General features: G+C 36.4%; 1 protein-coding gene across 2 annotated transcripts in view; it reads left to right on the top strand.

Moving 5' to 3' along the window:
- Nucleotides 1–16555, top strand: part of LOC137501527 (mitochondrial fission 1 protein-like) — a 91707-nt gene that overhangs the window by 59440 nt on the left and 15712 nt on the right. The window contains exon 4 of one of the 2 annotated variants that reach the window (XM_068228649.1): nt 4552–4904. The exons of the other annotated variant lie outside the window; for it this stretch is intronic. Within the exon in view, the coding sequence (XP_068084750.1) occupies nt 4552–4649 (98 nt within the window). The 3' untranslated portion in view covers nt 4650–4904. Of the gene's footprint in view, nt 1–4551; nt 4905–16555 lie in introns of those variants that run through there. 2 annotated transcript variants of the gene reach the window in all.

Here is a 16555-nt window from a genome sequence, read left to right as displayed (position 1 = left end):
TCTTTATTACAAAGACTACATTAAATTACACTCGTGAAACATGTTTCGTCCTCTTATAGGACATCTTCAGTCACAAATACAAATACATAACATTAAAAATAAGGCAAGGACACATTAAAATAAGTAAATGCAAAGTCTTTGAATACTGTGACGCGGCGTGATAGCGTCTTGTCAATCTTCAATGTTAAAATGGTGCGGTGTGAACATGATATGAAGCATGAAGTCCAATTAAAATCATATGTAAAAACTGTTGTTCAAAACAACGAATTGTCAATTATAAAACTCCGTAAGTGGCTATGCAAATAAAATTATGTGCATATTGTACATAAAACAGTGTTCTGGTGATGCCACATTGTAATAGATTTCTTGATTAGGATGTGGAGTTATACTGATGCAAGTTGAACCTGATTGTGTGTTGACAATAGGGGCCTAAAAAGAAAAAGAAAATATGAATGAACTGAAGAATAAAATGCCGTTAAAATTTTAAAATAAAATAAAATAATATAAATTGATCCACGTGGATGAAACAATTATCAAAGGTCCAAAACAGAATTGGCCTAAACCTAACATAATTGACAACGTAATAACCACTACAGTAGAACCTGACTTAGCCATCAATAAACTATCACTCGGTATCCAAGACAAAGTTGGATATGAAGCGAAAAAGAAATTAGAAAACTTCCTTAAACTATTACATAATGATATTCCCACTAATCATAATTACAACCACATTAATAAAGATAATATTTTCACACATAAACAAATTCACAATCTCAGAAAGAAAATTACTGATCATAACCTTATTATAACTAAGGCAGATAAAGGTAATTCTTCTGTCATTATCAACAAAGATGAATATATAAGTCAAACAGAACAATTCCTTTCTAATAGTTCATTTACTCCAATTAAGAAAGATCTATCAAACTCCGTCAACTTAAACAAATACTAAAAATTCATCTTGCATATTAACAGAACATTTATGTAATTCTCTCATCAACATGAATCCTGGCCTACCCACGGCCAGAGTACTTCCAAAAATCCATAAAACCGGCATCCCCATTAGACCGATAGTTAATTGCAGACCCAGTCCTTTATATATATCATCACAGTTCATTCAGAGATTCTTAACCCTTTTGGGTCCAATGTCAGACTCAGTCCAACATCGTTAATTTTCAGTTCCAGTCTTATGTCGGACCTAGTCCGACACAACTTTAAGGTTATATATTTCATATGCTGGAGCAGAAATGGTGCCAAGCTTTACGCAGTATACAGTCTTGGCATTTTGCTATTACCTATTGCCATTAGCTGTTCATTTCTTTAAGCTTAATTGTGTTTTCTTTGGAGATAGTTCTTCGCTGTCACTGCTGTGTTCACTTTCGTTATCAACATGGCGTCCACCAGCCACGGCATGGAGCCTGACGATATTTACGAACAGTTATGTGACAGTGGCAATATTGACGATGACTTGTTGATGGATTTTGATAGCGACATTAGTATTCCCGAATCTGAGAATGATATTTCGAGTGAGGAGGAGGAGGAGGAGGAAATTGAGGTGGAATATAGTGGTGAAAGCGGTAATGTAGGGGGTGGGAGGGGTCGATCGTGCTAATCACTACTGGTCATTGTACGGTTTTATAGTGAAAAGCCTGAAGTGGTGGAGGAAATTGTACTTCTGGGTGCTGGAGGTAGCATTGGTGAATAGTTTTCACCTATATAATTTGCAACAAAATTCAGAATATAAGCCCGAGGTGAATCACAAGACTTTTAGGGACCAAGTTATCATGGGGCTTGTTGAGGACATTACAAACAAAAATGCCCATAAACGCGGCCGACGGAGCAGCTGTGATAAGGATTTTGATTGAACGGAAAGCTACACATCATAGATGCTCGAGAGGAGAAGACTCTACTGTGTGTTCTGACAGGAAAGCGAAAGGAGGCAGAAATAAAACATCTTTTATTTTGTGAGACCTGTCCAGTGAACCCAGGACTACACCTGAACAAATGCTACCAGAAGTACCATACTTTGAAACAATGTAGCTGATAATGTGGTTAACTTGCCTGATGTTAAATTGGACCTGTGTAGGATGCAGGTGGGAAATCAATTGTACCTCAAAGGGTTAAAAAGAAACTACCATTTTATAGCCAACAAATCTATTAAGAAATACTAAAGAACTAGTTGACAAAATCAACCTTTTTGAAATCAAACCTAAATGCTCCATCCATTCATTCAATATCATTAACATGTATCCCAGCATCTCCATATCTGAAATTCGCTCCATTATACAACAGAATTTGACAAAATACAGTAAATTAAGTAAACTTGAAATTCTTGAATTTACGTCTATTTTAAACTTTGTTTTAAATAACAGTTATTTTAGTTTTAACAACTCTATATACCAAGAAAATGATCTAGCGATAGGATCACCAGCCTTGGGAATCTTGGCTGAAATCTACCTTAATTATTTGGAACATACCTGAAATTTTAACAATAATATTTTTGACAACATTTTTGGGCCAGATACGTAGATGATACTATAGTTATAATGGATGAGAACTTAATCAACGCTACCACCACCCTTTCAAATATAAACACACTTGATCCATATATCAAATTCACTCTAGAATCAGAAACTGAGCATAAAATCAATTTTTTTAGACTTAACTATCTCAAGACACCACAATTCCCTGAGCTACAAATGTATAGAAAACTTCTACAAACCATAAACACCATACATCAAGACTCTTTACATCCACAAGTCCATAAACGTGCTGTATACTAAGCATGGTTCATCGTGCATTTAATATCCCAATGTCAAAAAAAAAGAAGATCTTATACATGAATTAAACACCATCAGAAACATAGCCAAGGCCAACGGATATAATAAACATTTCATTGAAGGAATAATAAATAAAGCCAAACATCGACTTTCTTCTACTCTCACTAAAGAAAAGAAACTAACAAAACCTTATTTTCCACTTTCACTTTTAATAATCCACAGGCACACCAGATTTCCAACATTTTCAAAAAACATGATATAAAAATATCTTTTAAAACAGACAATAATAATGCATCAATTTCGCACAGCACAAACTCAATTAGTAATAATAATAAAAAATTCTATAAATCAGGTTTTTTTATATGCTTAAAAGTAGTAGCTGTCTGTCTGCCTATATCAGCCAAACAGGTAGAAACTTTGACATGAGGTACTTTGAACATGAAAATTCATGTATATATAATGGATTTTCAGCTATAGGATAACATATGATGGACTCAAAACATAAATTCACAAATATTGATCAGGATCTAAAAATCACAAATGGTTAATAAAGGCTCTCTGCTCAATATCTTGGAGAATTGTTTCATTCACCTGGATCAGTTCTTTAATCCCAATTTCAACCTTAATGAAATATCTGAAAAAACAAACCCTTTATTTGATCTGTTACTTCTTATTTTCAATAAAAAGAAATTAAGTGCTCTAAACCCCCTTATTTCCCTCCAGCAGTCACCTACCAATCACATCCCTCAGCCCCACCTTAGGCATTTTTTATTTTTTATATTTTTATATAGCTTTGATTTCCAATCGTTTGTCAAGATTGACTTGTAGGTTCCATATAGCTTTTGTGATTGTCCATTCTACATTTTTTATTTTAAAATTTACATTTTCAGAAAATATTTAGATTTTTGTTTGAACTTGAGACATTGAAGAGATTCCAGAAATGTTTTAAATGTATATGTATTCATACTTTCTGTAGAATCTGTGGCCAGTTGTTTCAAAGGAATACAGGCTTCTTTTTATTTTATTTTAAATTCTTCCTGCAGCATTTTACAGGCTGCCACAAAGACAAGAGTAGCATACAAATTTTGGTTAGGCACGAACCTATGCATTTTAGAAATTGAATAGTAGAAAAAAAGAAATTTTTGTCAATTTCAACCTTAATGAAATATCTGAAAAAACAAACCCTTTATTTGATCTGTTACTTCTTATTTTCAATAAAAAGAAATTAAGTGCTCTAAACCCCCTTATTTCCCTCCAGCAGTCACCTACCAATCACATATGGCTGGCGGTCCATATGTGTTGTTCCTAAAAAATGTAGATTGAGCCTTTTAGTGCACTAATTGCAGTGGTAGTGATGAAGGTTTTTGGAAGTCCAAACTGCTTACAGATGTCTGCAGAAAGTTAGGATAGTACCTCTCGCTCCAGTCATCAAACTAGTGACTGATATATACTATTCAATAGTAGGTTCATAGATTTTGTTCTCTGCATTAAGTTCTTCCGATTGATTGACGTGAGTCTCAAACCTTATGATACCGGTAGGGTCTGTGATGTATCCTTGCGAAGAATTTTGTTTGTATGTAGACATCAGTCTATTCAGTACTTAGGAATGTCTATTCTGTAACTGCTCTACTCCTGAGTTCTTTTTGAATTAGAGATGACATGGAGTTGTCTCATTTTTCTATTATGTTGTAACTTAAACACCCTAATACTGTATGCCTCTTAAATTAGTTTTCTCTTCTTTCAAATACTGTAACATCTGCACTTATTTTTCCAGAGGGATTACTCGGCATGGCTTTGGCTGGCGGAGCTGTCCTGGCAATTGGTGGACTGGTGGGCTTAGGTTTAGCCCTTAGTAAAGGCAGAGGGAAATAATGCACTTAACCAGTCATCATTAATGCTAGTGTGGGAATTCCTAGCGGCTATTGGCGTTCTTGTAACTGATTGCCATTGAATTCTTAAAAAAAAAGAAAAAAAGAAAATTGCCTAGCAAAGTGAATTTCATAGTTGTTTTGAAGCATGGATCCAGTATGTTACAGTGAACTATTGTGTATTTAAATGCTTCTGGATAGTAGATTTAGTTCGTTTTCTATACCTAATAAATAATTTCTGAAATCACAGTTCTTTAAATGCTGTAGTCTTTACGGATGTTTTGTTTTGTGTTAATCTCTGTGATATTGTTATTTTGTTTTAAAAGCGAGTAGTTAGTTCAGGGCAGAACAAAGCATCATAGTTCCAGGTTACTTTGAACCAAACTTGGTAACAGGAAATACTTATTGCTCATTTTCCTTTCTTTGTATATTCTATTGAAAATATTTGCTTATGATTGATGTATAACTCTTTGTGTACCTGTACATATTGGGACTACATATAATTTGTAAACAGAACGATATATCTACTAGTATGTTACATTGGCATTTTTATTGAAATTTGCATTTTCAGGAGATTTTTCTTTAAAGGTAGCGTATTTATTCCTCAGAATCATTATTTTCCCTTTTCCAGCTGTATTTATCATATAAAAATAAATATCAAGTTATTCTCATTATGACTGTATCGTTAAGACTGTTCAGCATTGTGATAGTATCTAAGCATTTGTAAGCGAGCACTGTTTCATTCCTGAGAGTTATAAATTTTGTTTACTCAAATCCAGAAAACAATTTACATACAGTACAGTACTGATCAAATGATGACCCAGCATATATACTATTAGCATCTTTGATATAAAGACTGATTCTAAGATAGCATCAAGAAACCAGCATTGTGTTGGAATTTCAGATTACTTCAAAAGCTCTCTTATAATTTGTAATGTATTTTACCAGTTACTTATAATCTAACATGAAATATTCATTTTAAAATGGTATAAATAATTTTCTTAAATGCCATCTGAACTCTAATGCAATATTCAACTTGTTGGCAAGTCTTAAGATGACCATCATTTTGAATTGATGTTATTTGCTTAGTCCCAATAAGCATTATTTCAAAGATGGTCGAAGTTGCAAGTAACTGTTTAGTAAACTGTAATTGTCAAACCAGCTGGCTTTTACTTGGTTTTGTGTTTTGATTCCTTATCAGTAGGAATTGATTTTGATATTTTGGAATCTAGATGATTTCAGTGTTGAGGTTAATATTGTTTTGTTTGCAATCTTGTAAGATAAAGTTAAAATTTTTTAAATCATGTCATTTTTCTACATGTGAGTAACTTGAATAGAGCATGGGATGGATTCCGAAGATGAGGGTTAGGTTCATTTTGTCTGTATTTAGAGGGGTGGAAAGTGTACTAATAATAATTGGGGATATATTACTTGATCTGAATAGAGTGGTTTTTATTTGAGATAGGTAAGGGTTGTTCTGCCTGAAGACAGGTCCGAACCTCCACAGAGGTGTTCCTGAGCCGGAGTTTACGTGCGGTAGGGTGGCCAGTTTCTTTCCGCTCCTCCATTCCCTTACCCCCCACCAACAGCGCGTGGCGACCCATCCAACTCCTGACCACGCCCAATGTTGCTTAACTTTGGAGATCTCGCGGGATCCGGTGTTTCAACACGGCTACGGCCGTTGGCTTTTATTTGAGAAGCGATACTTTGACTCAGTCATCATTGATCTGCATTTTTGGCTGTCACCCAGGTGGCAGATTTTCTATCAGCTGTTTACCTAGTCTTTTCTTAAAAGATTTCAAAGAACTAGGGAAATTTATTGAACATTTCCCTTGATAAATTATTACATCCCTAATTCCTCTTCCTGTAAATGATTTTTTCCCCCTCTCTGTCTTCTTGAACTCTGAGCTTTATCTACATATTATGATCTTTCATTCCTTTAAAAGCTCCACTCATGCTTATTAATTTGCTAATGTCATTCCGTGCCATCTGTCTACTGGCAGTTGAGCAGTTTGTCTCCTTACTCCTTAGGTTTGTGTAAATTTTGATGTACCTTAATCATACTGTTGGCAGCCCTGAAGATGGTTTTTAGTGATTTCCCATTTTCACACCAGGCAAATGCTGGGGCTGTACTTTAATTAAGACCATGGCTGCTTCCTTCTCACCCCTAGCCCTTTCCTATACCATTGTCACCATAAGACCTGTGTGTGTCAGTGCAACATAAAGCAACTCGTCAAAAAAACAAAACAAAAAAAAAACCCTTAATATTACTATGTTCCAGTGAAACATACTTTTACAATAGATATTGTATTCAGTAGTGATTAAAGATCGTAACAATCTTGAGTGTTACATCTGCTCATAAAACTGAAGAACTGTTATATTATATGCATGTTATTCAATAAGTCTAGTCATTCTGAAGTCCTTTTAAGTGGTAAATCCTTGAATTGAAAGATCAATTTAAATCCATGTTCTTGCTTATTGCTTATGGAAATAAAATAAGATATGATGATGAATGCAAATAAAATGTGAAGAACACACAAGTGCAGTAGTTTCTATTTCTCATTGTGTCAAGTACAGTAGTTCTGAGCTGTCCCTGGACCTGCTGAAGTTGTTCTGCCCTGGACTGTCTCATTGGCCACAGGTTATGAGTGAATACTATTTCAATTTTTTAGACTGTTAATCACCAAGAGCAGTATTTGCTTCAATTAATACTAAATGCCTTCATTTCATAAGAATGCTTCCAACAGTACAGGTAATGTTTGTCTCAAAAATACTGTTTACCCCTTTTGTGTAGCACATTCCAAGCATTGTTGCTTGCAAATTTAGACTGCAGATATTTTGTTATATTATGTTGTGTTTGTACATCTTATTTCATTATGATGATTATATTGTATCAAAGGAATGGAAAAAATTGAGAGGAGAAAGATAACTACTACTTTGAAGGAAAAATGAAAGGGAAACAAATACTGTATATCCAAAAGGGGAAGTTGATGATTGGGAAATTTTGTGAAATGTATTTTTAATTTTTATAATATGTCGAGAGGCAGTGTGATAGGAGTTATATCCTGTGCTGGAGGTTCGAGAACTGAAATGATGATAAACTGTAATAAATGGTTTAACAAATTTATTTGGTGGAAAAAAGATTTTGCTATAAAATGTCCCAACTTTAGATTGCAGAAAGAATGTACACAAGAATGATTAAGAAATTCAAATCTCTTCCACTTCAAATTCTCCGGCATTCTATTGATTTTTTTATGCGTTGTGTTGGAATTTCTGATTACATCAAAAGCTCTCATGGAGGTTATAATATATTTAGATGAATTGAATAGATAATTTAGGATATCATCTTGTATTTTTGTCAACAGAGGTGGAGTTGCCCTTTTTTTTTTTAAAATCTTTGAGTGTCCTTTTCTAGAGATATGGATAGTGTCTGGGTATATCCTGTGATGGTTTCTTGTATATAGTGCATGTTTTAGTTCCTAGGCACTTGTGTGCCCACCAGTGTTTATTAGTAGAAAATATTGCTTACGAAAGCAGTTGACTGTTTCACAGTAAACCCCAAAAAATGAATATGTTTTAGTTAATCATGCCATCATATAGGAAAGCAAGAATTTTTGGTATGCATTATCAACAATAAAATGATAATTCAAAATATGCTAACATTGGTTAATTTGGCCCTCTTGTAAAGCCATTGCAGCTGACATGTGCAATAACTTGAGAATTTGTTCGCATAACCTGCTCTTAAATTTTCCTGTAATTTTATTTTGGTATAGATTTGCTCTGGAATGATAATGTTGTGAAATCTCAGTTCTTTCAAAAAGAAAATGGATGATAAAGTGATGACCTCTCTACCAAAATTGTTTAATAATCTTTAACAGAATAAAACTTTGGAGCTCCTGGTGTATTTGCAAATGGTAAGGGTGAAATATATTGTTATGTGATGCGTATTCAGGATAGCGTATAGAACAACCTCTTCATTGGGGGATCTCTTAACAGGGGGTGTCCTTTCAAATGATGTACTTGGATGTAAGTATTGTTCAAGATTCCAAAATGTATTGGCCTTTTGTTATCTACGGAGGAAGTTATCTTAGATACAGGGAGTACTACTGTTATAAGTTCTGTCTTGTTTCTCCATACCATGTTAAGGGAATACTTCATGAATGAATGAATGAATAAAAGCTTAGTATTGTGACCTTCATTCATAGGAGTTGAGGTCAGTCAGCATAGCCATCTAAAATAACCTCTTGTTACTGTTTCGATGGGGAATGCTCTGCCCTACATTTATTTCCCAGTCATACCGACACAGTTCGGAGAAAACTCCATTTACTCTTACCGCCACCTTGATATTTAGCATCTGTTTCGTATCTTCAGTTCATAGGTTGAAGTGTTCGTTGAACCTTTTACCATAGTGGATCGCTTGACACAACTTACTGAAGCCATTGTTTTACTGCGAGATGCATTATACTATAATGATATAATTTGCAGAATATTTTTGTGACTCTCTCTGTTGTTGTTACAGCTTCGTGTGTTACATATTGTTCAGAAATATCTATCCATATTATGGCTAATCACATTCAAATAAAAGCAGAGCTTATCAAGATGCTGGGCCCAAAGCAGAAATGTGGATTAGTATATGAATAAATGTTAAATTGGTAATAAGTAGTCAAAGAATACAAGTCCAGAACTTGTGCAATTCATCAAGGTCAACATTATATGTGCAAAGGGGAGCAGGTTGGCATAGGTAACAAAGGGGTAGGGTTGAGAAAGAGAGGCTAAACTGAATGAGACATTACTTAGAAATAGATACATAGTCTAGCCATAAATACTGTTACAAACTATTTTGTGAATAAGTGAAAAATGGTTTGAGATTTTTCAATTTCCTTTTAATATATTAGCATATCCATTACTGATAGTTTGCACCAATCAGTTTTCAAAATGTCCACTGTTAGCTTGCACACAGGCTTGGGGTTTCTTTGTCTCATCTATCGCAGACCTATCAGTCGGGAAGTCCGCTACTACCGCCACCAAGGAACACTTCAAAACAATCTTTCAAGCGAAGGGTGTCTTTTCTTGCAGACCATTCCCTCTAGCATTGACTACAGTTTTGAAGTCCATGGGGTTACGATCAAGGCTGGCAGATGGCCACCCAGAAGTGGAGATGAAGTCTGGTACATTGGCCTGCAATCACTGCCTAGTCATCCTTGCCTTATGAGTTGGTGCAGGCTCATTGTTAAATATACTGTTACATCTTTCATGAGAGGGTTCTAAACAGTTTCCATTACGTCCTGGCACTTGTTTTTACAGTTTTTTCTTCTTCACAGAAATGAAACATGGAGGGATGGTGACTTCTCGGGACCTCAGAAACTCTCTCACAAGCTTCCTGAGAACTTGCCACATATACTCTATCATTCTCAGTGGTGAAGACTTTCTAGTCTGTAAAGAGAATTTTCCGATACCCATTGTTGGCATACCACTGCAGGAGCTGCGTTTATTTCAGTTTCCTCTGCTTCTTCAGCTGCTGTGTCAGGAAATGTCCAGTGGTCCAGCGATATGCTCTAACCCCAAGATCTTCTGAAAATACCCAGGATATTGATTGTGGTGTAATGTTGAGCTCTTGCGCGGGATTTTGGCAGGTACGGGCTGCCACTTTTCTCACATGGCGAGGACGACCAACCCTCCAATCGATCTGTTACACTACCTGCCTTAGTAAATCGCTGTACTGTCCAGTAGATGAATCTCTTGTTGATTTTTTAGCTGTTTCAGGATTTGGAAAATCTCATTTGGTGACTTTTCAACCTTGAGCAAGGCAGTTACAACTACTCTGTAGCCATAATCACCCCACTCCAAGCTAAAGTGGAGAAGGTCCGCTCTCTCACCACTGAACACACACTGGTCAGGACAAACCTTCAGTGTAAGGTTTGCTTTTTCCCTGGAAAGATGGTTCTGCAGTCTATGCCAAATGCTTGTGACTATATTTACGGCTAGACTATATTTTTAACAAACTATCAATTAATGACAACTGTGTGAAACCAATTAACAATCTGAACATTATAACTGGAAAGGAAGATGCATACTATCTGAGCATATAGAAATAGTAAGTACATAATAGAATAAAATAATGGCAAGTTAAGACAGCAAAGGCAGAATTTTTACGAAGCGAGGGCTTCGTAAGAGAAAGAATAAAGCAGCCAGTGCAAACACAAGAATAAGAGAAAGCTTTTACAATGACATAATTTTGATTGCCACCACAAATTCCAGGAATAGAACAGTTTCTTTTTAAGGAGAAAAATGACACACCAATAAATACGAAAAAGAAGGTAGAAACAAGAAACTGACTAGGGGATTTGGATTCAACTCGCAGGTAAAAATATGTATTAAGCAAATCAAATTACTGCATGGACTGAGAATAACTAAGCTTACAGCTTAAAGATGATGATAATCCCAGTAAAGCAAGATAGTACTAAAGTTTCAAGATGCCCAAAGAGACTTAAAGGAATTTTAAACCATGAATCATGAACATGGCTGAATACATAACCTAAAAATGGCAATAAATCATCTGGAGGAAAGATTAAATTCAACACATTCGGGACTTTTAACTCGTACAACATTGCAACTCTTGAAAATATGCCGCATATTGCAAGTAGTCCAAAAGTGAATTGTTTGCTATGTTGCACCAAAGCTGAGTGGGGAGTACATTGCACCAAAGCTGAGTGGGGAGTAAAATATTAAATGTCTGTTAGGTGAAATAAATTTAAAGTTGTTCGAAGCACTCGCCATCGGTTAACACCAACTCTCACAGATCTGATTATTACACTAGCTCATAGTATAAAACATTTACAATTGATGACTCAACTTGACTGTGCAAAAGCTGAAGTTCCTATTCACACATTTCCAAAGGATTTGTGAGATTCTCAATCAGTTGATTATAGTATCAACAATATGGGCTTTAAGATGAAATTTATTTCATGCAATTTCCAAAGGATGATTCACATGTGAAACCCCTTCTGCCCAAGTAAAAGACGGTAATTAAAATTCCCTGTGCAGGGAAAGATCTCTCCAACCTTAGCCTCTCTGCTGCTTTCTCAGTCTGGAAGCACTATGCACAATGGGATGCAAAGCAGTGAGGCGTAAGGTCTTGAAATACATGGTAGATGATGTAACTAGTACTTGGGCAGGCATGCGCAATGGAGAAGAAAAGTTCTGCCACAAGAAGGATCGAGAAGCTGTTACACTGATTGTGAAAGACAGCAGAGGTTGCTGGTTACAACATGAATCGGAGAGTAGTAGTTCGCGACGAGAAAGATCTAAAAGCTATTGAGAAGATGTGAAGGACAGCAGAGGCTTGCTGTTACATTTTATGTAAAGCAACATATTAACTGAGTGATTATCATCTTTGGTTCCTCACAAAAGCTGGTGTGGTGGTGATCACGGTATCAAGTCATGTCTGTCTGTTAGGTCATCAGCCCAGAGGCTGGTTGGATCCACAAATAGCACCACCAAAGGCTATGTAGTTATAGGGAAACAGCAAAAACCAATGGCAGAGTCCAAATGAGGCATGCTAGGCAAGATGAGGAGTGAGGTAGTTTGCCATTGCTTTCTTCACTGGGACGGAATGTGCCACTGCATACAACTGACCCTATGAGCAACACCTTTCATAACACTCAGACACTATTTATGCTCTGAATATCGTTATTCAGCACCACCCATACCCCAGCAACTTCCATATTGTCACAGCCATGGATGAGACTGGGACTTCAGTGGAAGCTACACTTTGCTCTGGCCTGTGCCAAGAGACTGATACAAAAGTACTGCATCCATCAAGAAATGGGAACAGGCCATATGAAACTGTAAGCTTCCTAGCTTCTTCTGTTATGTTAATGCTGCCTTTCACCATTAGTTGAAACTGTTTGGCTGGTTAATCATTGTATGCATGTGTTCTTTTTATCTTAAAAATATTTGCATGTTGTTGTTGTTTGAGATATCAGTCCGTAGACTGGTTTGATGCAGCGCTCCATGCCACCCAATCCTGTGCTAACCTTTTTGTTTCTACGTTACCATTACATCCTACATCTCTTCTAATCTGCCTGTCATATTCATACTTTGGTCTACCCCTACCATTCTTATCGCCTACACTTCCCTCAAAAAGCAACTGCACAAGTCCTGGGTGTTCTTTTAAGATGTGTCCTATCAGTCTATCTTTTCTTCTGGTCAAATTTAGCCAAATCAATCTCCTCTCACCAATTCGATTCAGTATCTCCTCATTCCTAATTCGATCTATCCATCTTGCCTTCAGCATTCTTCTGCAACACCACATTTCAAAAGTTTCTAACCTCTTTCTTTCTGAACTAGTTATCGTCCATATTTCACTTCCATACAATGCCACACTCCAGACGAAAGTCTTCAAAAACATCTTTCTAATTCCTATATCAATGTTCGAAGTGAGCAAATTTCTTCTCCTAAGGTAGACCTTCCTTGCATGTGCTAGTCTGCATTTTATGTCCGTACTTCTGCCATCACTAGTTATTTTACTACCCAAGTAGCAATACTCACCTACTTCCTTTAAGACTTCATTTCTTAATCTAATGTTTCCTGCACCACCTGACTTTGTTCGACTGCACTCCATTACTTTCATTTTGGACTTATTTATTTTCATCTTGTTCTCCTTACCCAAGATTCTGTCCATAGTATTCAGCAATTTCTCCAGATCTTCTGCAGTCTCAGATAAAATAACAATATCATCAGCAAATCTCAGGGTTTTGATTTCCTCTCCTCGGAGATCGTGATACCCTTCCCACATTCGTCTTTGATTTCCTTTACTGCCTGTTCTATATAAACATTGAAAAGGAGGGGAGACAAGTTCCAGCCTTGCCTCACTCCTTTCTGGATTGCTGCTTTTTTTATCAAAGCTCTCAATGGGATAAAATATTCACAGTTGCTTAAAGGAATCTGCATAATTCTGATTTCCAAAGCAGTCAATTCTATTAGTGAATGGAGATATCATTTTTTTACTTCCAGAAATGTACTCTTAACTGCTTTCTTTCCTTTCCTCCTGACAAAGCTGTTTGTTTAACCTTAATAGCATAGAGAAGTAAATGAGAAATGAGAAACAGTTCAGGAGACATACGTCAGTTCTAGAAATACAGTATGTGTAATTTTTGGAGTTCAGAATAAAGTTAGTAAAGCTTTTGACAAAATAAAATGTAGATGCTGTAGGTTTTCAGTTTCCATATAAATATATTGCACTGAAGACAACGGGAAAATAGGCAATCAACTAAACCTGACAACTGAAGGATTATGTATTGGACAGTGGCATATACTGAGGGATACCAAGGCTATCCGTGAAACCCAAACCTCAAATAAGAACGATGGAAATCTAAAGCACATTATGATGTAAGTACGTGACACATTGTTCAGTTAACAAAACTTCAAAGCAATGTGAAAAAACGTTGCACGTATTTCTGAGAGAAAGGCATCGGAGAAAGATATTGCAGCTCAGACTCTGCGTCCCTCTCCCCTCGACCCACCTCTCGCGGCTTGCTTGATGTATGCTTGTTTAGTGCGGGGACCGGGGGTATTAGGTATGCTAGACTTCAGTGTATCAGATCACCACTGCTAACTAAGAGCCATGCGTTCTTCATCATATATACTTCCTCACCTTATAGATAACAGAGTGCTGATATTTCACTTCCGTTACTTCTACATCCTTGTAGGAAGACACTACAGGGCTGCTGTTATACGAGTAATATAGTTTTATTTTTATACGTAGATCTGATAAAATGAAACGCAATCTTTCAGGTGCAGTGTTCTCTTTTGTTGGTTGAAATCGAACCCGTCATCATGGGTCAGACACCACCACTGATCTGAGGAAGCTAATAAACCAGTGAACAATACATATGGCCTATGCTAATGCTGTTATTTGTATTTAATAATAATAATAATAATAATAATAATAATAATAACAGTGCACGGAATCTGTACAGGTTTGGTGGTGACCTAATGAGGATGAAATGAACGGCAAAGACGTCGTAAACACCCAGACCCCAAGCCAGGGGAATTAACAGTATGAGGGGGTTAATTCTGAGAATTGAACCTAGGCCATCGAACCAAAGGCAAGCATTCTATCCATTTAGCCACAAAGCCTGATTTTAATTTGCTAAACCATAGGCTACTATCTCCACTGATCAGCTGTTGAGTATTGACAGTAGCAGAGGCCAGGACAGTAGCTTCTGAAACAGCCTTGACAACGCAGCAGGCTACTCCGTTGGCTATTGGCTGCAGCTGAAAACTCTTAAAGGCTTGACATTTACTAAACCAACCATCGAAAAAGGGTAACCTAAGTCTAGTGGTAGCCCACGTCTTGGAGTCAGTATATGCCACTGGTATTCGAGCATTATTAAAATATGACTAAATCCCAGAGAAGAAACTTTCAAGGAAGCCTAAAGCTTTGTTTTGTACATACTGTATTTCAGAAGTTTTCTACTGTAAGCATACCTGGGTTATTTTTCTCTATCAACAAACTTGTGTTTGGAGTTTCAGCACTTTGCCAACTTCTGAGGTTGAAGCTCTTTTAATGATAAACTGTATTTGATAGAATTTGATGGTCAGTGAATTAATGAGATTATCCATGACTGGTAAAGGAATAATTCTGATGTTCCTGAACTTACGTTATCTGTGTGCAAGTCTGATCTTTTCCTAGGATATTCTCAAACCTATTTCCAAAACAGTTACAGCTTCACACTCTATCCTCAACAAAACATTTACCAAGAAAGGAACTTGCTCAACAGGATGTCTCTTCTTCATCTCGACTTTTTCCAATTTTTTGGGGTCGGCACTTGATAGGGAATTGATCCATTTCTACAGCCCGATATCCTTCCACATGCCGACCTATTATGTGTTTCTGTGGTGATTTATAGTGTGGTGTGTTATGTGTAGGTGAAAAGAGGTATATTAAAACAAACACAAACACCCAGTCACCAATGCAAAAGAGTTAACCATACACAGTTAAAATCCTTGGCCCTGCTGGGAACAGAGCCTGGAGCCGTCTGAACCAAAGCCCAGTACTTTGACCATTCAGTCAAGGAGCAGCATGCTCAACAGCCCTTAAAATACGGCAGTAGCTGTGTAGTCAGCTTACTTGACTTGATGGATCACAAGTATCTTACATGTAGTACATACTGGATCTAGTGGTTTTTTATCATTTGCATTTGCTTTTTGTAAGGAACTAGTACATAAACCTGTCTTCGACAGTCGAAATTACTGTCTATAAAGTAATTCTAAATTAATGTATCTAAGTTACATTTTCCAAGTTTTATATGGCTTTCGAATGGAATCAAAGAGGTATTGTAATATTTCCTTACAAACCATATTGAGTGCAGTTGTAGTTTGGAGTTGTACTTCAACATCTACGGATTTGCGTACTCTGCAACTGTCCAAAACATTGGAATGAGGAGACTTATTCCTACTTGAAAATTTATCCTGGTGACATCCATTGTGACAGAGATGGCTAGCTAGATTTAGAGGAAATTGCCTCCATTTAAGAATGAGGGGTATGCCCAGAATCACTGCTTCTAAATCTGTTCTTGGTATAAAAAACTTTCTTCCTGAAGCTGAGAGTCCGTCTGAATTTCCGTAGATTCATTCTCGATCCATTGCACAGAACTGCTTTAATAACATTATCACACATGGAAGCAATGCTAATGTACGTTATTTGGTCATCTATAAACTATTCAGTACCTATTGGTTGATGATGTTGACTTGTTTGTTTCTTGAGAGAAAAAATTGCTACCTTGGTAAACATTGTACTCTGACTTGGATGAAAAGAAGAACCAATTGAATAATGTAAAATATTTTTTTGAAATACTGTTTTGTTGAATCTCACTAGTGCCATTTGGCATAGTTCACAGTTATTGA

The sequence above is a fragment of the Anabrus simplex genome, chromosome 7, assembly GCF_040414725.1.
Source record: "Anabrus simplex isolate iqAnaSimp1 chromosome 7, ASM4041472v1, whole genome shotgun sequence".
Taxonomy (NCBI): Eukaryota; Metazoa; Arthropoda; class Insecta; order Orthoptera; family Tettigoniidae; genus Anabrus; species Anabrus simplex.
This window is presented reverse-complemented; position numbering and strand designations above follow the sequence as displayed.